We start from the raw sequence: 12,735 nt of genomic DNA, 5'->3' as shown, positions 1-12,735 counted from the left end.
GGGGGGGGGGGGGGGGGGGGGGGGGGGGGGGGGGGGGGGGGGGGGGGGGGGGGGGGGGGGGGGGGGGGGGGGGGGGGGGGGGGGGGGGGGGGGGGGGTGTAGTTCATTTCTCGAGTGTCCAAAGGGGTATGTTGTACCTTGCTTCCAACTTGTTGCATATTCAAGAATACGGGCTTCCATGTGGGATTCAAATCATTCTTTATGACTTCAGTTTTGCAAACTGGAATTGAGCTCTTACTCTCAACAGTTTTTGAAATAACCAGAAAAGGGTCCTATTTCATGAATCAGAAACGCAACAAACATAATTCACACTCCTTGTACACATACCAAAAGGAAATGAATTAACATCTCAATAATGCATACAATTCGTGAGAAGAGATCCTTGTGTTCCAAGTCTGAACACCTTAATATCATCTCTGTGGTGGTCTTTGAGCTAACACACTCCTCAGCATGAACAGTAAATTTTCCACGGTGGTGTGTATGAGTAGAGCTGGTTGATTCTTCTCTATAAACTAGATCCAAGGTAAGTGACCTGTCTGATTGGGTCACTATCTGTAAGATAGAAAAGGCTAGTGATGAACATAATCTGAATTCACAAACTAAATAATTCACTTTAGATTACAAATTATATCCCTTTGCACAATTATGACGGAACGCACTCAATAGCCACATTCAGCGTATAACACTCAAATCATGTGCAAGTAAATACTCAACATGATAGCATTTTAAACTACATGCAATACCTCAGATAGTACACAAGTTACTTCACCAAGATATTGCTGTTCATCTAGCTTCAGCATCTGCATAATTTAGATTCTCCATCATTAACTAAATCTTGAGATAAATAGTTACAGCGATTTTATAAAAATCTGTTAGAATAAAAACCGACATCACGTAAACATAGAGTCCAATTGGCATTGGGCATCGAGGAACATAAGTAACAAATCTGGGGAGAAAAATGAACCAGAGTTCCAAAATTGCAACTAAAGGTTTTATATTTATTCCTCATTAAAAAGAGAGTCAAAGAGATACAATAATCTTTTCCAAATTTCTTTCAAATCTATAAGGATTATAAAAAGTATAATATTGACATAAAAATAGATTAATCAAGTTCTGATTTGGGAGTATTGGCAATACTGGATCTACTATTATGTGGCTAATAACAAATATCTAGTCAAAATTTAACTTAATTCGGCAAGCATATGTTTAGCCATAAAAATTCTCATAGATGCCTACCTTTACTCCTAGATTTTGATATTGAGTATCGACGTCATATACAAAAAACCTGTGATAAGATATCAATGCCTTGATTATCGCAGCAGCAGTAAGATATACACCTGATGAAGTAGAGATAGCAAAATGACCATATAAACTTACACCAAAGTTTGCACAACCTCAAATTGATAGGTAATCTTTAGCTTATGGATCCATTTTGGGTTTAATGAATTTTGAATTACTTCTGTGCGGTCAAGCTCTTCTAGTGTTCCGTCTCTTCCTTTTGTGTAGATTACCACCATGGGATCACTCTGAGGAAAATAAAATTTCCGACAGGAGATTTTTGGGGAAACAATGGTATCAATAGATGGCCGGGTATTGACACTACCATTAACAAATCCAAAGTAAACCAAACTAGCGAAATATGCGACTTCCGAGCGAGTAAATATGCATTAAATATTCTCAATCACTAAAAAGAGCTCCAGAAATGGTAGTAGATCAGCGACTCTTTTCACTCAGTCTAGCAATGGAAGTACTACAGCAACGTTGTAAACACAGGTATAGGGAAGCCTAATTTATTAATGTTATTCTTCCAAGGAAACAAAAGCCTATATCTTACATGAAAATCATTATCAAGATATATAGTGTTTCGACGTCCATGAAAGAGATACCGACCTGGGAGAAAACATCACGGTCCCGCAAGTTAGATGCAGAGAATGAGAGCTGCGATTAGAGAAGGAGAAGAAATAGGAGGATGAAACGAGTTAGATGGGTGTAAATTAGATGAAATTAAGAACAAGCAACAACAGAGGAAGCAAGCATGAGTAGGTGTCCAGAGAGAGAGAAAAAGCAAAGACAAGGTCGATGCAGAAGAAGAATCGGCGGAATCCGTATAGTGGAAAACTTAATACGTATACTCGAGTAGAGAATAGAACCCACATGGGAATAGCAACAGAAGAGAAAGGGAAGGGTGAAGGAAAAGCTGTGGTGTAGCCAGAAGTAATTGAAAGAAGTAGGTGTAAGCAGAAAGGGGAAGAGAACCTCGATCTGGGAATAGAGGCCACGGTAGCCCCGAGACAACAAGAAACAATCTACGGCGGTGTTGGAAGTATTATTTTGGGAGAAGGGAGTGGCACCGGCGGCAGAGCGGCCAACGGCGTCGTCGGAAAAGCAGTTGCCCATTGCCCAAAAGTAGGAGGCGAAAGTTGAGGAGGTGAGGGTAGGTGCTTGCAAAGTCCAACTCCAACTGGAGCTACAAAGGAGAGCAGAAAATATAAGAAAAAGGAAAGTATAAATTAATAATCAATAACAAATTATTTTATACTTCAATAAACACAGCTTTCGAAGTATAAGAAGTTGGTACATGCTAATCCGTAATGCTTGGTGGGGACATGGTTTTTGGCTTATTCCTGTGTAGTAATTGGGATTCCCAGGTCAACCTCGACGTGGACTTCAAACATCACCAATGGACATGAGAAGTAAAAGGGAGGCTTAATTCAAGCATCCCACTTTCCAAATTTTACTTTGTGGCTTATTCCTGAAGAGTAGGCATGGTTTCCCGGGTGCCATGCTGTATCTTCAGGCCATCTCCTCTGCTGTTGAGAAAAAAAAACCCTCGTATCTAATACCTCTATCACTCTAGTACTCAATACCATGTTTTGTTATTATCCACTACAAACTACATCTTCTTTTAACATGTTTTCACTCGAGGGTCGTTCATGTTCTTTTAGCATGTTTTTTTATCGCTGGTATGTTTTAGAAAAATTCATAGGCAATTATGTAGCACGGGATTTCTCCAAACCAAACCTACTTAACTTTTAAGTTCTTATAATTGAGTTACGGAAGAGAAATATAAGTATATTTAGTAACTATCAACTTTTCTTAAACATTTTTTAACCATCACACCCCTAGGATCACTCTCATTTGAATAGAGTCTCGATTCATTCATGTTCTTTTTCTTTATTCGAACATCACATGTCTATTAGCTTCTACTTTGTTCCTCTTTGAACTACATCGATGTGGCTCTCAAATAAATGAGAGATACATGAATGAACCGATACCACATTTAAATGAGAGTGATTATGAGGTTTGACTTAGAGTAATTCTAGGTTGAAACCAATCCCACGACAATCAAACCACCACATTCAAGCTATAACCAAATCATTCCATATCCATAAGAAGGAAACCAAACCAAGCTACAACCAAAACATCCCATATCCATAAGATTGAAACCATTCGGTATCCAAAAGAATGAACCTACTCAAGCTACAACCAAGTCATCCCATATGCAGTAAGAATTAAACCAACCCAAGCTGCAATCTCATGGAGCTTAATTCAACAATTAAGATTTAAGAACAATGTCAAGCAACAAGATGATTTCACTGCATTGTTATCCTGTTCTTTAAAGAATCCCTCATGGGAAACTTGAGCATAGGACTTTAGACTGTAGTAACTAAAAACAATTCATATAAAGTCCAATTCATCTGGATACATCCATTTGGGGTCTCGGGGTCTTTGGGAGCATTCAGATGATACAACAAGGGGTGGGGGAGTAATACAGGAAGAGGAAGAATCAAAACTGAAATACAAGGCAAGAAGGTCCGTGTCAAGCAGGAACTGCCTCAACCAGTGTGGCGAAGTAAAACTGGGTGGAGATTAGACCTCTCTTCCTAATTTTCCAGCCAACCCTCCGCAACGCGGTCTCCACGTCTGCCTCCGAGTGCAGATATGCCCTGGTTGCCTTGGAAGGTCCGGGGAACAACTCTCCCACCCTCTTCAGCAGATCATAGTAAAATGTTTTGGGCGCAAAGCTTATGATTAAACGCTTTTCAGCTAAGGATGCAAGGTGCGCAATCATGCCGTCTGCCTTGTTCTGGGGATAGTGTATCAAAACATCCAGACATACTACCGTATCATACTTCCCTTCCAAGCTCTCCAAATCCTTCACTTCAAATTTTGGCACCACGCCTCCCGCAACCTCTTCTTTTGCCTGCGCCAGTTTAATCCCACATTCAATTTCTTTTTTTTTTTTTTTGCCAACACAGAAAGCAACTATATCTCACATTCAATTTCACATACACACGGAGGGATGCGGATGCATTTTAGAACACTGGACAGATAAATTACAGTAGGAGAAAGGAAGTAGGGGAAGCAACGGTGCGCACCTTGTTTTGGGCCTCGGCGACCATAGCAGCAGAAATATCACTGGCGAAGACGATGGCACCTTCCTTGGCCAGCGGAATGGATAAGCTACCGGTTCCACAGCCAGCATCGCAGACTGTTACTCCTGTGAGTGGGCCCTCATCTTTCAACATGCCCATCACATTCTCCACCGTCTTGGAGTGACCCAACCTAATGTCTCGCTGCACCCGGTTCACATCATCAGTCTCTCCATATATTTTCTTCCACCTCTGAAACCCCGAATTGTTGAAGTATTCCTTCACCACATCCTTGTCGCCACCACCCACCTCTTCGGCCTGCAGGCGGCGACGTCTCTCCGGGTCGGTGAGAGATAGAACGGCAGCGAGCGCGGCAACCGAACCGCCGCCGATCGCTGCAATTGTTGCCCCGTCGACGACGGGGAGTTCGGTAGCTACGGCGGAGAGTGGTGGGGCAGGCGCAGGCGCATTAACATTGGGCGTTCTTGAAAATTTAACAAGCTTGAGAGGGGGTGGAGACAGGAAGAATCGAGAATTTGTGGTAGAGTCGGGGTGGAAGCAGAGTGTGGGATATGGAAATGCGGAGTGAGCCATGGTTACCGTATCCCTGCTCCGTCCGAGCGGCGGTGGCGGGAAGAGGAAGTATGTGAGACGACTACCTGTGAGGTGCGATGGGAGTGGGTAAGGCGCAGGGCCAAGCTAATCCACACAGATCTTTTCGGATTATCTCCCCCGATTTTCATGGGTCCCACGCCCACGGTGGCTCATCCGGTATTTCTGTAATATTCTCATTAATATTCTATTTATTTACTGCCCAAGGAGAACTAGATAGACGACAGGAGGGGAATGGCATGCACACTTGATTGACTCCAACCTGAAGTCCATGGATTCATTCGAACCAAACAAATATGATATATCAGAATATCTACTCTGCCTCCTAAGTATATGATCATTCAAAATGAAAACCCATCACACCGCTTCTGCAGAGACTGTCGATCCAACTACATCCATATGCCGACTCTGATACTATTAATTCTCCCCTTCCTCTTCCACCTCTTCTCACCCATTCTTCCATTTCCCTCTCCCACCTGCTTCGCCTACAATACCTCTGCCGGTCTTGTCTCCGGAAAACTCAACGTCCACCTGGTTCCTCACTCCCACGACGACGTCGGATGGTTGAAGACCGTGGATCAGTACTACGTGGGCTCTAACCATTCCATTCAGGTACCTGCCTCCTCTTTCCAATTAATTACATTCTGCCTTCTAAACTAAACACTTACAATTACCAGGGAGCTTGCGTTCAGAATGTCCTCGATTCTTTAATCCCTGCATTGTTGGCCGACAAGAACCGCAAGTTCATCTATGTCGAACAGGCATCTCCTTTTTCCTTTCTTACCATCTTCATACAAAATCACTCATTATATATATGAAAGAAAGACGCTAATTATTCACATTGCATCCTTCCGCGTAGGCCTTCTTCCAGCGTTGGTGGAGACGCCAGACCCCTTCCATCCAAACCACCGTCCGCCACCTTGTCCAATCCGGTCAACTAGAGTTCATGTACTGTCTCTTTTCCCCCACCATCATATTTACATTCTCTTGCCTGCTTTTAAGTTTTGTGTTATTTTTCCTTTTGAATTACCCAATTCTATTGAATTAAGTTATTATTATTACTTTTTTAGACAATATTTGGCATGCGTAGTCGCAGAAGACTGGTTTGGTGTTTTGAGTCAGGAAGTGAGTTTGTGTGTTTGTTGCAGAAATGGAGGGATGTGCATGCATGACGAGGCTACTGCACATTACATCGATATGATTGACCAGACAACTCTGGGCCATCGATATCTCAAACAGCAATTCAACGTAACTCCCAGAATTGGTTGGCAAATAGATCCCTTTGGACACTCTGCAGTGCAAGCCTACCTGCTAGGCGCTGAGGTATGTCCATGCTCTACAGCAACAGCTACAAATAATTCCATGTCTCTTTCTTCACTTTCCTTTTTCGCCTAGCTCGGCTTCGACTCACTTTTCTTTGCGAGAATCGACTATCAAGATAGAGCTAAGCGGAAAGTTGATAAAACTCTCGAGCTTGTCTGGCAAGCTTCCAAAACTTTTGGTTCTTCTGCACAGGTCACTCTCCTTCTTTTCCCCATCCCAGTCATTTCCCCTTCTTTCTTCGCATTTCATCTCTCCCCTCTTCAACTCGCAGATCTTCACGGGCGCCTTTCCCGAAAATTACGAACCTCCCTCCAGTAATTTTTACTTTGAAGTGGATTCTGAATCCCCCTTGGTCCAGGTAATATATCATTGTATCTGTTTGATTCGTGTGTTAAATTAAAGTCATTTTGTAGTAACTATATTTTTTCCGATTCTCAAGGATGACATCGACTTGTTCGATTATAACGTTCCTGACCGAATCAATGACTTCGTATCTGCTGCTATCGCACAAGTACGTAAAGTTTTGACTATGGACCCCCCGCCCCCCGGGTTCCGAATGACATTACAGAGTTACAAATTTCCTCGTTTTTTTTTTTTCCTTCAGGCCAACATTACTCGCACAAACCATATTATGTGGACCATGGGAACTGATTTCAATTACCAATACGCACATACATGGTTCAGGCAAATGGACAAGTTTATTCATTACGTCAATCAAGTAAGTCCAACTGGATATGTTATTTCTTGTGAATGACATCCTTTTACCTAACATTGACCGTAACCGGAAAATAAAGATCGTGGATTATAATGTAGTAACCACGTCTCACATCTATTTTCTTGTCTATTTTATTTGAGTATTGCATCCTATTCTCTGCCTCCCTCCCTCCCTTCCCTTGAAGTGATTTATTTTGTGTCAAAATTTTCTTTATGTTGAGTTTGGCCACCTGAGGAACAGATTGAAGTGCTTGACTTTCCCCATATCATGAGGATGTTATTATGCTAAATAATGCTTGTAGGATGGGCGTGTGAATGCCTTGTACTCAACGCCATCCATATACACTGATGCCAAATATGCAGCAGATGAATACTGGCCTGTCAAGACTGACGACTATTTTCCGTAAGTTGGGAATTTCAAAGTTCAAGATTAATAATTTGGTTATTTGTATGAAGTATGTTGTGTTAGGTTATGGAGCATGCTGCTTATTTATAGCTTACCCAACCATTTTATATAGTAAAGTTATATATGGTAAATGATAGATGACATACCCCTTAGGCAGTGTTTTGAAAATGTGCTTTTTGCATAGACACCAGATGATTACGTACCATATGAGCAGGCCCGAAAAAAATCCTTATACAGCCTCTTCGATTTCTCGATAGAGAAATATGACCCACAATGGTTCAAATGTATATACAAATAATTTCTTTTTTTTGTATACAAATAATTTCTTTTTTTTATACTTAGATAGTACCCATAAATCTCATGATGGGTACCCAAAGCTTCATAATGAACTTTAATAGGGGCTTCTCTTGAAGCAATAATGCATTGATCTAGTGAGCCACAAAGGACTATCTAAATTGATTCCTTTCTACTGATAAAAGCTCCAATTGAATCATAGGAATTACAAAAAAATGGTATGTATTACATACTTGAAGTCATCAATATAAACCTCTAGCCAATATTCTTCCTTGCATTTTTTCTCTCAGATTTTTTGTGTTCATCTAGATCGAGTGTGTTATTGTGGCGTCCTAACATGTTGTGTTGGTCAGATATGCAGATAGGGTCAATGCTTACTGGACTGGATATTTTACTAGTAGGCCTGCCCTTAAAGGTTATGTCAGAATGATGAGCAGTTACTACTTGGTACACTAATCTGTTTTTAACTTTTCCCATGCTGGACCTGGTTTCCAAGGATGCATTGTTTCTTTATCAGTTGCATCTACAACATAAACAGGCTGCGCGGCAATTGGAATTCTTTAAAGGAAAGAGCAAATCAGGACCTAAAACAGATTCTTTAGCAGATGCTTTGGCACTTGCTCAACATCATGATGCAATCACTGGAACCGAGAAGCAACATGTGGCTAATGATTATGCAAAAAGACTTTCAATTGGTTACAAGGAGGTAATGTGCATAAATATCTCATCAAACTATAATAGTGGTTGCTTTTGTTCCTTTGTATTCTCAAATGAACTCCCTGCTATGATGCGGCTTTTAGGCAGAAAAATTAGTTGCAACATCGCTTGCCTGCTTATCACAATTGTCTTCCACAGGCGAGTGCCAGATTCCAGCGGCAAAAATTCAACAGGCAATGTTTACGACTTTGAGCTGTATTTACTTTCTATCTGCATTAGCCCACAGCCTAAATGCTTTGGGTTTGTATTGACCAAATACCAAAATAAAGTCAACTTAAAAATAAAAAGAGTAGTTAAGTTGAGCAAGATGTATATTTTTAGTATTTAATAGATAGGTTTTGCAACTATAGCATAACAGCATCCTTTTTAACTTTCTTCCATGAACATCTTGTTAGGAATCACGATCCTCTACACTGGTATGATATTGTCCACTTTGAACATAAATTTTCATAACTTTGCTTTTGGTTTCCCCAAAAGACTTCATATCAATGGAGATGTATTCCTTACTTATAAATCCATGATCATCTCTTTAATTAGCTGATGTGGGACTCCTCATCAACAATCCTTCCCTTGAACAAAGTATACTATAGAGCCTCTTTTGAGGCCTATGGAGCCCTCAAACAGTCTTCCCTTAATTGAGGTTCGACTCCTTTCTCTGGAGCCCTAGAACAAAGTACACCCTTTGTTCGACACTTAGTCACTTTTTGACTACACCTTCGAGGCTTACAACTTTTTTGTTCGATATTTTAGAATTCTATTAGCATAGCTAAGTTAAGGGCATGACTCTGATACGATGTTAGGAATCACGACCCTCCACAATGGTATGATATTGTCCACTTTGAGCATAAGCTCTCATGACTTTGCTTTTGTTTCCCCAAAAGGCCTAATACCCAATGGAGATGTATTCCTTACCTATAAACCCATGATCATCTCCTTAATTAGCAGATGTGGGACTCCCCACCAACAATCCTCGACACATCTTTTATTTTACCCCATTGAAACTTATATCTTCTCTTTTGCTGAAACCTTGTTAGATGTACTGATTTCATTTTTTTTTTTCCCTTCTCCGTGGCCAACCGGCGATCCTTTCAGTGTCCACTTCTAAATATTAGTTATTGTCCTGCATCAGAAGTTGATCTATCAGATGGCAAAGACTTGGTGAGGGAAATGCTTTCATGATCTTTCTCTGTCATTTGTACACATGTCAAACTTGTTTGATTCAAAGACTTGACATTTGAATTTGTAATGTACGTAGGTGGTCATTGTCTATAATTCTTTGGGATGGAAGAGAGAGGATGTAATAAGAATTCCCGTGAGTGTTTTCAGTCCTTTCTACCTTTATCTGTATGTTGCAAAATTTTGGAGACAATTTCTATTGTATATGAATAATACCTACAAGAACTGATGAATTGCATGAAAATTTTGTCATTAGTCTACATCATTTAGAAGATCCAATTTAGTGTAGGGGCTCTCATGTTTTTAATATTTGATACAGGTTTTCAATGAAGATATCTTTGTCCAAGATTCAACGGGTAAAAAGGTTGAGTCACAGCTTCTACCTGTAATTGACGCCTCTTTGAGCTTCAGAGACTTCCACACTACTGCTTACGTGGGTGTATCGCCAAAAACGATCCCTACTCATTGGCTTGCATTTTCAGCAATAGTTCCACCTCTTGGTTTCAGCACTTATATCATCTCAAGTGATAAAGGAGCAGGTTAACATAAAGTTCACTGTTATGTGATGTTAATAATCATAGATTATTACTAAATGCCCTGATAGCTTTCCAACAAATGCAGCTGCCAAGTCGGGAAGACAGACCATTTACAAATCTCATCAAAATGCTACTGTAGAAGTGGGTCCAGGAAACCTGAAACTTATTTATACTGCACATGATGGAAAACTTGCCCGGTATATTAATACCAGAACTTCGGTATGTCACTTGATCTAGGGAATAAAATACTCGTTGACATGTTAGATATTTCTATGGATTGGATGGTCCATATATATTTGGGGTTAATCAATATTTCTAGTATCATGAAAAAAATATCATAAAATATTTAAAATGTCAGCAAAATATTTCCAATATAAGTTTAAGTACTAGCTTGTAACCTATATACGAGGTGTAGAAGACTTGTTAATTGGAATAATTTTGATTTTTTTTTATATTATATTTTCAGGAATATCTATGGACATTGAAATTTCCAGAAAGTCGACACATTGACATTTTAATCCTTTCATCACCGTAGTATTCCATGGAAATTTTTTCAAATGAAATTCTTTTAGTTTGCATATTTTCAATGGTTTATATCAGAAAATGTTTTCTTTTCCTTCTGCAGATTTGAATATATTCAGTTATCTAATTTGGCTTCAATTCATATTGAAGGTAGAAGAAGTTCTGGAGCAATCATATGGTTTCTACTCTGGAAATGATGGAAGCGTGGACTATCAGGTATGTATCTGTATGAAACCCCATGATTGTTTTGTCATTTTCCAATTCGTGTGCTGGTGAGCTTGAGCATAAACATCTGGAGGCTTATGGTGCATGAAAAGGTCTGATAGAGATGCAATTTTACTTGTCAAAGGCTTCTGGAGCATACGTGTTTCGCCCAAATCTTACATATTCCATCCGTCCTGAATGGCCGGTAAGTATAGGCAAAAGCATGAATTCTCTCCACCCGCAAACTACACTATAGATGCTATATACTGATTACCCACCTCTTTTAGATCCTAAGCAAGGGCCCTGCATTTTACATCACCACTTTGCACAGTTCATTAATGTAACGGCCCAGATCCACCACTAGTAGATATTGTCTTCTTTGGGGTTTCCCTTTCAGGCTTCCCCTCAAGGCTTTAAAACGTGTCTGCTTGAGGAAGGTTTCCACACCCTTATAAAGGGTGTTTTGTTCTCCTCCCCAACCTATGTGGGACATCACAATCCACCCCCTTCCGAGGTCCAACGTCCTTGCTGTCTCTCGTTCCTTTCTCCAATCGATGTGGGACCGCCACCAAATCCACCCCCTTTGGGGCCAGTCTCCATTACTGGCACACCGCCTCGTGTCTACCCCTCTTTGGGGAACAGCGAGAAGGCTGGCACATCATTCGATGTTTGGCTCTGATACCATTTGTAATGGCCCAGATTCACCACTAGCAAATATTGTCCTCTTTGGGCTTTCCCTCGAGGCTTTAAAACACGTCTGCTAGGGGAAGGTTTCCACACCCTTATAAAGGGTGTTTTGTTCTCCTCCCCAACCAACGTGGGACATCACAATTAATCTCCCTCTCATAGACTTCCTTCTTCTTGTATACATTAGTAACCGGGGGCCGATTAGAAGGCTGTGAAAAAATGATGTCAATTTGCAGGTTCTTACGACTGTTTTGCGGGGACCACTACTTGATGAAGTTCATCAGAAAATCAATTCCTGGATATATCAGGTAAGTATTTATGTAGAACATGAATTATGGAATTTTAATCTTATAAACCTCAACAATCTTCAGCTTGAACAAAGTACTATTTGTTGACACTGTGACTACATTTTCAAGGCTCACACTTTATTTGACACTTAAAGATTCTATTGACATTGGCTAAGTTAAGGGCATGTGTTTGATACCATGAACCACGGACCTCTAAAAGGCCTCGTATTAGTGATCTTCCCTTTAATTAGCCAGGGACAATCTTCAACAACTTTCTTTAGTTATTGTACGAGCATTTTGTAAGACTCTATTTGGGCTTATGTGGTCATATTAAATATTGGGTCAGAATTGAAAAAATGGATTTTTGTATGACATTCAAAATCTTGGTTTTTCACATTACTGATTAAGAGGAATATAAACTGCTTAAAATGCTGAAATGAATTTGCCTTTCAAGTTGTGGGCGGTGAGTTGACAAATAAAAAGGGTGAGCTAAAAATTCCATGCAGTTAGGAGAAAGCTAGTTCTGCAAAAACCTTCCTTCCACCTGTATATGACCATTTTTTTTGGTTCTATCTTTATTTTTTATGCCCAAGGAATTTACCATCTCTCTCTCTGTCTCATCTCTAAACAGCAAGTTATTTGTCAAGGAATTCTATGTTGACTCCGCAGCCATTAATTAGGATAATAATCTTGTAAAGCCAACAGATGATAGAAGGAAAGATGCTTCCGTTATGACTTCACATTTATATCAACTATTACAGGTTACCAGGGTTTATAAGGGAAGGGAGCATGCTGAAGTTGAATTTATTGTAAGTAGCACAAACTCACATGAGTTGGTATACATTTTCTCCACACGCACAAAAAAAAAAAAAAAAAAAAAAAAT

The 12,735-nt window shown here is 40.2% G+C and overlaps 3 protein-coding genes across 8 annotated transcripts in view; 1 reads left to right on the top strand and 2 right to left on the bottom strand.

Annotated features, from left to right (window-relative positions):
* Nucleotides 1-2,506, bottom strand: part of LOC111484866 (protein BONZAI 1-like) — a 7,430-nt gene extending 4,924 nt beyond the window's left edge. The window contains exons 1-7 of one of the 3 annotated variants that reach the window (XM_023131487.1): nt 2,257-2,505; nt 1,891-1,938; nt 1,378-1,526; nt 1,237-1,285; nt 744-800; nt 364-552; nt 138-272 (exon numbers count right to left, since the gene is read on the bottom strand). In XM_023131487.1, coding sequence (XP_022987255.1) covers nt 138-272; nt 364-552; nt 744-800; nt 1,237-1,285; nt 1,378-1,526; nt 1,891-1,938; nt 2,257-2,397 — 768 coding nt within the window. In that variant the 5' untranslated portion in view covers nt 2,398-2,505. Of the gene's footprint in view, nt 1-137; nt 273-363; nt 553-743; nt 801-1,236; nt 1,286-1,377; nt 1,527-1,890; nt 1,939-2,256 lie in introns of all 3 variants that reach the window. The other 2 variants (XM_023131488.1, XM_023131489.1) reach the window with 2 other exon arrangements.
* A 1,071-nt stretch (nt 2,507-3,577) lies between these two features.
* Nucleotides 3,578-5,086, bottom strand: LOC111484791 (magnesium protoporphyrin IX methyltransferase, chloroplastic). Its single transcript, XM_023131387.1, has 2 exons — nt 4,380-5,086; nt 3,578-4,204 (listed from the first exon to the last, which is right to left on the bottom strand). Exons 1-2 carry the CDS (start codon nt 4,965-4,967, stop codon nt 3,821-3,823), a joined length of 972 nt encoding a protein of 323 aa, XP_022987155.1. The 5' UTR covers nt 4,968-5,086; the 3' UTR covers nt 3,578-3,820.
* A 26-nt stretch (nt 5,087-5,112) lies between these two features.
* LOC111484786 (probable alpha-mannosidase At5g13980) overlaps nt 5,113-12,735 on the top strand; it is a 10,775-nt gene continuing 3,152 nt past the window's right edge. For 2 of the 4 annotated variants that reach the window (XR_002718577.1, XM_023131378.1), the window contains exons 1-20: nt 5,113-5,597; nt 5,663-5,746; nt 5,845-5,933; nt 6,134-6,308; nt 6,381-6,500; nt 6,580-6,666; nt 6,748-6,819; nt 6,913-7,026; nt 7,325-7,425; nt 8,076-8,169; nt 8,261-8,428; nt 8,523-8,612; nt 9,532-9,597; nt 9,695-9,751; nt 9,935-10,154; nt 10,237-10,370; nt 10,824-10,889; nt 11,023-11,082; nt 11,801-11,872; nt 12,613-12,660. Coding sequence is in view for 3 of the 4 variants with exons in the window: in XM_023131378.1 (XP_022987146.1) it covers nt 5,319-5,597; nt 5,663-5,746; nt 5,845-5,933; nt 6,134-6,308; nt 6,381-6,500; nt 6,580-6,666; nt 6,748-6,819; nt 6,913-7,026; nt 7,325-7,425; nt 8,076-8,169; nt 8,261-8,428; nt 8,523-8,612; nt 9,532-9,597; nt 9,695-9,751; nt 9,935-10,154; nt 10,237-10,370; nt 10,824-10,889; nt 11,023-11,082; nt 11,801-11,872; nt 12,613-12,660 (2,196 nt within the window). In the remaining variant the exon portion in view is untranslated. The remainder of the gene's footprint in view (nt 5,598-5,662; nt 5,747-5,844; nt 5,934-6,133; nt 6,309-6,380; nt 6,501-6,579; nt 6,667-6,747; nt 6,820-6,912; nt 7,027-7,324; nt 7,426-8,075; nt 8,170-8,260; nt 8,429-8,522; nt 8,613-9,531; nt 9,598-9,694; nt 9,752-9,934; nt 10,155-10,236; nt 10,371-10,823; nt 10,890-11,022; nt 11,083-11,800; nt 11,873-12,612; nt 12,661-12,735) is intronic. The other 2 variants (XM_023131380.1, XM_023131379.1) reach the window with 2 other exon arrangements.

This window comes from Cucurbita maxima, unplaced genomic scaffold, assembly GCF_002738345.1.
Source record: "Cucurbita maxima cultivar Rimu unplaced genomic scaffold, Cmax_1.0 Cma_Scf00010, whole genome shotgun sequence".
Taxonomy (NCBI): domain Eukaryota; kingdom Viridiplantae; phylum Streptophyta; class Magnoliopsida; order Cucurbitales; family Cucurbitaceae; genus Cucurbita; species Cucurbita maxima.
The sequence above is the reverse complement of the archived record's forward strand: the minus strand, read 5'-3'. Positions and strand labels throughout refer to the sequence as shown.

Excerpts from the sequence above, each read along its gene's own strand:
- LOC111484791 (XM_023131387.1), bottom strand. The coding sequence starts at position 4,967 with ATGGCTCACTCCGCATTTCCATATCCCACACTCTGCTTCCACCCCGAC. Across the intron at positions 4,205-4,379 it reads TCGCCGAGGCCCAAAACAAG|GCAAAAGAAGAGGTTGCGGG; the intron begins GTGCGCACCGTT and ends AAACTGGCGCAG.